General features: G+C 37.6%; 2 protein-coding genes across 2 annotated transcripts; both read left to right on the top strand.

The window, feature by feature from the left end:
* LOC105157798 (ubiquitin-like protein ATG12) lies at positions 661 to 2,865 on the top strand. The gene is made up of 6 exons (XM_011074278.2): positions 661 to 837; positions 924 to 982; positions 1,431 to 1,499; positions 1,575 to 1,637; positions 2,137 to 2,242; positions 2,575 to 2,865. The coding sequence occupies exons 1-5, from the start codon at positions 816 to 818 to the stop codon at positions 2,194 to 2,196; spliced, it is 273 nt and encodes a 90-aa protein (XP_011072580.1). The 5' UTR covers positions 661 to 815; the 3' UTR covers positions 2,197 to 2,242; positions 2,575 to 2,865.
* LOC105157854 (AP2-like ethylene-responsive transcription factor AIL1) lies at positions 4,979 to 8,465 on the top strand (the record flags this gene model as incomplete). The annotated part of the gene is made up of 9 exons (XM_011074350.2): positions 4,979 to 5,551; positions 5,697 to 6,264; positions 6,376 to 6,458; positions 6,599 to 6,607; positions 6,697 to 6,785; positions 6,883 to 6,956; positions 7,049 to 7,099; positions 7,711 to 7,787; positions 8,158 to 8,465. Coding segments are annotated over exons 1-9 (1,479 nt in total), but the record flags the coding sequence as incomplete, so codon positions are not given.

Here is an 8,469-nt window from a genome sequence, read left to right on the forward strand (position 1 = left end):
TAGAGTAAAATACCATTTAATTTAATGAAATTTGCAGTGTGTTTTTCCCTCCTTTATACTTCCTAACTAATTTTACATTTGTAATTTGTAAAACTAAATTCCATTCTCTTAAGAGAAAAAACAAAGAGAGAAAAAGGGTAAAATACGATGGTTTCTTTTGTGGTTTAATGTAATTATCAATATCTTTTTGTTATTTGAAAAATTATTGATATTTGATGAAATTAAAGTATGAAATTATTAATTTTATTTTTGATGTATTTTTGTTTTCTTTAAAATAAAAATTATAAAAAAAATCAAAAGTAGTTAACTTACTCTATAAAATAATGTTACAAAATTTTAACAAATAAATAAAATTATAGTTTATAGTCTACGAAAATATTTTAATTAATTCACATAAAAATAGCGGAAAATGAGTGGAGGTAATATATTGGACTAATCGTTTGATGATTGTGAAAATTAGGAGTATCTATAGACTTTTAAATAATAAAAAATATTTATAATTACAATAAAACTTAAAAGAGTTTGCTATAATTTAAAAAGGAAAAAAAGAGAAAAAAATAGAAAAATATTTATAATTATAACAAAATTTAGAGGAGTTTGTTGTAATTTTAAAAAAAAGGAGGAAAGAAATAAAGGGTGTAAAATAGAGAGAGAGAAGGCAAAGGAAGAGTCGAACAGGACGGTTCAAATAAAGCCGTGTGTTTTGAGGAAAACGTAGTTGTGTGTATTTGCAATTTTAAGTCAAACGGGAGAAGATCCCACATCATTGAGCAGACTGAATTAAATACAGGAGCAGCTTGCTCCGTAAATTGGCTATGGCGTCGGAGACTCGTAAAGGTTTGCCTTTTCACTTGATGAAATTTTGGATGAACAATCTCTTTCCTGCACTTTGATGTTATGTTCACCCGCGATTTTTGATGCAGTGGTTGTTCATCTCAGAGCTACCGGCGACGCTCCGATTCTCAAGCAAGCCAAATTCAAGGTTGATTTGCTTTTGGCTCGGTTATGTGAATAGGAAAAGTTTTTTCCTTTTTGTTGAATTCTGTTATTAGTTTGGTGTTTTGAGTTGCTAAAGGAGCAACAGAAGATTAGTAGATGAGTGCAGTTTCAAGTTTCAAAAGAAAAAAAAGTTTTAATTTTCCATGATCTTTTGCCTCCAATTTTCCTAGTAAATATACATTTGTTGCCCTCTGTGTTAGCAAGTTCATATTATCCGTGGTTTCGATAGCCTGGTTGTATTTGTTATGCAAGATTGTGTTCGCTCAAGTTTTTGGTAATATTGACACTGTAAATGTAGAAGTCACTGTATGTGGATATAACTACATGTGCCGTCTTTTGTCCATCGGATCATTGTGGTTTTGCATAATTATTACAAGTAAGTGGCTGTCTCAATTTTTGATATATATGTTGTGAGTTTTTGTGAAATGCAGATTGCTGGGACCGACAAGTTTGTGAAGGTTATAGATTTTCTTCGTCGTCAACTTCACAGGGATACACTAGTAGGTTTCTTTATACTATTGGTCTTAAAGCTTTAACCATTACTCAATGTTACTGATTTCCTTTTCTTCTCTTAGTTTGTGTATGTAAACAGTGCCTTCTCGCCAAATCCTGATGAGTTGGTCATAGACCTGTATAATGTAAGTTTTTGTTTTTCCCCCAAAAACATAACTTATTATTGTGGTTGGTGTGGGGCTGGATGTTTCTGGCGACTTGCTCTCAACTGTCTTATGTAACTTTTTGATTCAGTGAAGCAATATCAAATTTCCTTTTATTTATGTTGTCTTCTGCCGCGTTTAAAGTTATTATGGTGGCCAACACTGTATATCAGTATATGCCCTCAGAAAGCCAACTACATAAGCTAGGATCTAAATGTTTATTATGGTATGTGTTGGAAGTGATCATTTGCTTTCTCTCCTTTTGGTTTCTCGTCAATTGGTTGAACTGGGGACTTTTGGTTATTCAACCTTTCAAAATTTCATATTGGATTTTGTCTTATATGGAGATGAAATATCTAGAAAATTATTGAACTTTTAGTTTCGTTTCATTCATGGTTCACCTGAAATGCCAAAAGTTTTATGATTTTTGCAGCTCATTCTTGTGCACATTTTTCGCTTAGCCTTTATGTTTAAATTGCAGAATTTTGGTTTTGATGGTAAATTGGTGGTCAATTATGCATGCTCCATGGCTTGGGGATGACTATTACCAAGATTTCGTCTTTTGCATTCATAAAGCTGTACATAAGGTACGACATGCAATGTTTTTCTCACTTTGCTGTATTTGAAATTTCTCTCTGCACAGCATACTAGTATCTATTTGGAATGATAAAATTGGGTTCAATTTGGAGGCCTTGCAATGAGGAGTATGAGTATATATTTTGTATTGTTTTACATTTTGTTCTTCATTAGCTATTTTGCTTGATTGGTCTCATCTCATATATTAAGTGGACAGTGAGCATTCCAGAGCCCTTTATTGGTAGGGAACCTCCACATTCTTTCTATGGATTCTTTTATTGCTATTGTCATTATAACTTCTTTTGCTCTCTTTGATGGCACACCTACTTGTTTCCTTGTTCAGGTCCTAGGTTAGATTCTGAATGGTGATAGGTGCACAATTTGGAGATGCTGCTGCTTTCAATTGGTTTTTACCCCAGGGCACATATTTGCAGAATTTGGCCATTATTTCATTCCACAAATTGGGAAATACAGGGTAATTTTTGGTCTGTATTGTTTTTCTTCGTGTCAGCCTGTCAGGGACTCAAGGGAACCATACAGCGTTTTGTACCTATTCCTACATCATTATATTATGTATACTATTGTGACCGATTATGTGGCTGCTGTATGAAATTATCTGCTCATCTTGTCTCTATTTATGGCTATGTGGTGCTTTTCTGATGTTATTTTGAACAAAAACTGCCCTGTTTGCAAAGCCTGATGATTAGCACCAGGTCATGTTTAGTGGGTTGCAGTTGTCTGTTCTTTGAAAAACAATGTTAGGTTCATCTAATGTTCTTATCGGGCTGCTGCAGAAGTAGAGCACTTCAAAAAATGAACCTAAAAATGCCCATATATGTTTGCATGGCCAAGGTATTTTTTTTTTCTTGTTTCATTCTTTTACAGTCCAGTTCATTTTAAGTGTAAACATTTTCTCAATCTTGTGTTTTCTGTCTTTCTTGATTTGGGTTTGAATGTCCCTAGTCAGTCTTAATAATATTTATGGCTACTATCGTCTTCTGAAATGTTTTAAATTTGGAATCATCAAAGAGAAACAGGGGATGGACAATGTAAAATGCCATTCCACTTTGAAATTAATTGAGAAACACGACTTATTGAAGAACATTGTTCTAGTAATTTTGAGCCATTGCCATCTTCGTGGCGTTGTGCTTCTAAATTTTGAATTGAAATCCACCATATTCAACCACTGTTTTTCCCTGTTTCCTAGTGAATGGTTGACTTGCAGCAGTCTACCGTCTCTTGTGTATTATTATGTTTCAGTAGTGATCGTTGAACGAACTTCAGCACGTGAAACAAGAATGAAATTTGGAAATTATCACTCGGCCAACCACTCTAGTTCTTCCAGCCCCTGTGCGCTCCAAACTCTAACGTGAAGGCCCTCGTAACCCAGGCTTTCTTGTCCCTAAGCTGTTGTCTTTGCTGAAATGAGAGCAGAATCATGACAGTATTTCAGCTGAGTTGGCCATATGTCGAAGAACAAGGAGCTCAAAGGCCTGGGAAATGGGTGCTATCGGCTGCCCATTGAACAAGATGATAAGACTTGACTAGCAGGAATTTGAGCCGTACAAATTGCCCCTCGTTTGGGCTCCACTCGGGGTCCTTAAACACCTGTTCTTCTAGTTTGATAACTTCAAGATGAGATAACAAACCAACAACGTTCGTAACTTTCCAAGGAAAGCAACAGACGCGTAACAAAAGTAAACTTCTTGAGGAAGCAGGGAAAGGTTAAGTTCTGCAGGACATCACTCGACTGGCTTCTGGAAAAAGTAGAAAGAAAGTGATCCAAGTTTATGCATACGGTGAAAGATTGTTCACATAGTGTTTGTTTACAGCGCGATAAAGTGCTTGTAAGAAATTCCCAATATCTTGATGTTGGGAATTCTTTTAACGAGATGTTTATACAACGTTGGACGACCGTCCAAGTTTGTCTAGGCTATGCAGCCGAATGACTTTCGTTGTGAGCTTCTCGCCTCAAGAAATCATGAATGCATGCTGCAAGTTTTGATCTTCCCATTAGGCCCCAACCCACAAACACAAACAAGATCCTTTAAGAAATCCTTGGGCCACCCATAGTTTAATGAGATGGGAGACATGAAGGAAGCATGGTTTCATGTGAATAAGTAGATAGCTATAACTTAAACCCAACATATTCAAGCATGAGTCCATCATCAACCTCACTTAGTGTTCTCTCGTTTGCCCAACCACAGTATTCGACTTATTGGGCCAATCTAATTCTGGGCCGCACTGTCATGTTAAATTATGGGCTTTTCAAACCTGTAAGCCCAATTTCTTCGCGTTTAGTGGGCTTACTGATAATACTGTTAAGCAATCTAATGTTCTTATTGGGCTTTACAATGCACACCGAAATTAGGCCCATAATACACTGTAGTCTTCCTGAAATGTAGTCCAATGAGACAAAAGAGGGTTATAAAGGTCATTTAAAACAGGAAGCATTTAGCTATAATACCCCCACTCGCACCTTTTGACATAACCAATAACACTCGACCAAGTGTCCGACCCACACAATTCCTCGCTTGACCCCCCAAGCACAAGAAAAGGGCTCATGTAGCCGAGACAACACCTGATTCCAGCCCCTCCTCCTGCAGACCCAGAGCGTGGAACGAAAAACGAGGTTTCATTTTGCAGAATGCCACAGAACTGCTGCAATAAGACGATGGATCATATTCATAGATTCTGAAAATACCCATTTTATTAATTATTAATTAACTCCCAAAAATAAAAGTAAAAAATGAAACCTTCTCTTCTGCATGACGAGGCTGAGGGGTAAATTCTACTAATTCTTCGTGACCAACAAACACATACATACACTGTATCTATCTATCTATCTATATCTAGTGTGTGTACTGTGTGTATATATATATATATATAAGTACCAAGAAAGGCCTTCTCAGTTCTTTCCCACAATGCTTTGAAGTTTGAGCTGAAACCCCACAAAAACCCAAAAGTGTGTGAAAGATTGTGTGTGGTGAGGGTTTTGTGTTTGAGAAAAACAAACACCCTTTTTCAACAGTGAATTTGATTTGAAATAGATATATATACACACAGATATTTGACATTATTGTTGTGTAGTAGCAGCATCATGAGTAGTAATAACTGGCTGGGGTTTTCTCTGACTCCACACCTTAGAGTTGGCGGTGATGCTGAAGTCGGCGGTGATGCTACAGAAGAAGAGGTGGCGGTTGCCGCTGATGACAGTCGCGGCGGCGGGGCTTGCTGCTTCCCTGCCGCCACCGCCGCCCATGTTCCTGTTATGCCTTTGCGCTCTGATGGCTCCTTCTCCGTTTTGGACTCTAAACATTGTATGTTTCTTTTCTTACATATATATATATATACACATGTTGTGGGTGGAACTTGATTTTTGTTTTTGATTCTTCGTTTTTCTTCAAATGGGCTTTTACATTTTGGGTTGCTATAGAGTGGGATTTTCGTTTTGGGTGTTTGTAGATTGGAGATACGATAATGATATGAATGGACCTAACCTCAATGAAGAAGGTCCAAAGTTCGAAGATTTCCTCGGATGCTGTTACTCAAATTCACCGTCGAGTGAACCGGGAGAGATAAACATGAACATGCCACCGAATTTCAGCAGCTGTTCTGATGATCACCACAAAAGAGAAAATTTCACCGTCCCATCTCCTTTTTTCCCACCATATCACTACACCATAGTCCCTACTGCCACTGCTGCAAATCCTGACGGCGTTTTCTCGGCTGCTTTCGGCGGTGGTGGTGGCGGCAGCGTTGCAACTTCAGTCTCAGGGTTCAAGTCTTGGCTCCAGCAAACGGAGAAACCGTCTGTGGAGGGTAGTAGTCGGTGTGATTTTCAGGCGCTGTCTTTAACGGTGAACCCCAGTTCTCAGCCCGACATACCGGTGGCGGTGCCGCTGCCGCTGCAGACGGCGGGTGATGGGAAGAAGCGGGCGGTGGCAAAGTCTAGCTCGGTTAAGGAGCCTGTACCTCGTAAATCAATTGATACTTTCGGCCAAAGAACTTCTCAGTACCGCGGTGTTACAAGGTTATATTATTAACCTTAAAAGAAACAAACAGAAAGACATTAAACATGCAAGAATAGTTTATCAGTTGTAGTAATTTGTTTGTGATGGTAAGGAAATTGATGTGTTTGTAGGCATAGATGGACTGGAAGATATGAAGCTCATTTGTGGGATAACAGTTGCAGAAAGGAAGGACAAACTAGGAAAGGAAGACAAGGTGAAAAACAGACATACTATATTTTGATCTTTTTCTCATATTTTGAGAATGTTTTTCCCTTTGTTAAATGATATTCTGACAATTTCATATGTTGCAAATTCTGGGATTTTCTGCTCTCATTGTCTATTTTGTGACAACAGTGTATCTTGGTAAGCTTTGCTCTCTTTGCAATTGTGTATATTTAGAATCAAAACATGTTTGCATGTAATTTTACATACAAGTTCTTGTTCTTGTTCAGGGGGTTATGATAAAGAAGAGAAAGCAGCTCGAGCTTATGATTTAGCTGCTCTGAAGTACTGGGGACCAACTACACACATTAATTTCCCCGTAAGTTGTCTGTTCGTGAAGTTTTTGTTCCAGTTATTTGGTCTGCAGATGGTTTGGTTGTAAGAGTTTGATGATTTTCTTATCTTATATAAATCAGCTAAGCAGCTATGAGAAAGAGCTTGAAGAGATGAAGAACATGAGCAGGCAAGAATTTGTTGCTCATTTGAGAAGGTAATGGGATTTCAGCAATGTTAGATTGTACTTTCTGCTTTATTTTTTATACCATCATTTGTAAATTCTCTCGATTGCTCATCTGTCACCAGGAAAAGCAGTGGATTTTCTAGAGGAGCATCCATGTACAGAGGAGTAACGAGGTAAAAAAAAAAGGGGTAAATTACATTCACCCCCAATGAGGTTAGGTCTAATTATGCAAAGAAATTACAACTACATCCCTTGACGTCGTTGTAATTACATGTATACCTCCTTTAAAAAGGGGAAATTTTACACAAACATCCCTTTAGCGGGTGTAATCTGTGATTTTAAAAAGAAAAGGTAACTTATATTGACACCTCTCACCCTTGTCCTTTAATAACATTACAAGTACATCGTCGGTGTACTTGTGATTTAAAAAAATAGATATTTGTGTAATTAGGTCTAAACTCAGGGAATGTTGATTTAATTACCAAAAAAATAAAAATAAAAAGGGAGGAAAAACAAGAAAAATGTTTCTTGCAAGAAAGTCTTCAACCCCATAATTTACTGCAAATATTTGCAGCTTTTTTGGGCAATTTATCATCTTCAATAATGGACAAAATTGCAAGAATGAAAAATTGATGGAATATGCATGTGCACATGACATTTAGTACCACATACTATATATATATACTCCATTTCTGGTATGGAATTTAAGACAACCCCATAACTCTGTCTCTGTTGTATGCTCTTTTTTATATCATTTTGGTTTGGTCTAATCTCATTGTTGCAGACATCATCAGCATGGAAGGTGGCAAGCCCGAATTGGAAGAGTTGCAGGCAATAAGGACTTGTACCTTGGTACTTTCAGTAAGTATTGCTTCTGCCTCTTGTACCTTTGAGTTTCATTTTTTTTACCTTGGAGTAAGTTTCTATAATTGTGCACTTGAACCCGACATCAAACATAAATTCCTATGATTTTGCTCTGTCCGTGCTTGGTAAAAGAGAAATCATTAATTCTTTTGCATTTTTGACGAAAATGTTAACGTCCTAATTCATATGTTTTGTTACATGTGCAACTCATCTGGGAATCCATAGATCACAATACGATGATGTAATGCTGATGCTAGTTCAATAACGCTCATCTAGTGTTCAATATCGCTAATTTACACCTAACAACTTTAACTATCGATGTTATGTTATGGTATCGAGAGTACTAAATGTGGCTTCAACTTATTAGGTACACAAGAAGAAGCTGCAGAAGCGTATGATATTGCTGCAATAAAGTTTAGAGGAATGAGTGCTGTCACGAACTTTGACATAAGTAGATACGACGTGAAAAGAATTTGTTCAAGCTCGACCCTCATCGGAGGCGACCTAGCTAAACGGTCTCCTAAAGACTCCGGCCCGTCGTCCCACGAGGACTACAATTCGTGTGCGTCATCAGCTTCACCTCGAGCTTTCCTCCCTATGGCCAACGGGGAGTCAAATTCTGACGAACTGGCTGACATTATGTGGAATGCCAGCTCGGAAGACCAGGGCCAGCAGAATC

The sequence above is a fragment of the Sesamum indicum genome, linkage group LG3, assembly GCF_000512975.1.
Source record: "Sesamum indicum cultivar Zhongzhi No. 13 linkage group LG3, S_indicum_v1.0, whole genome shotgun sequence".
In the NCBI taxonomy this organism is placed as follows: Eukaryota; Viridiplantae; Streptophyta; class Magnoliopsida; order Lamiales; family Pedaliaceae; genus Sesamum; species Sesamum indicum.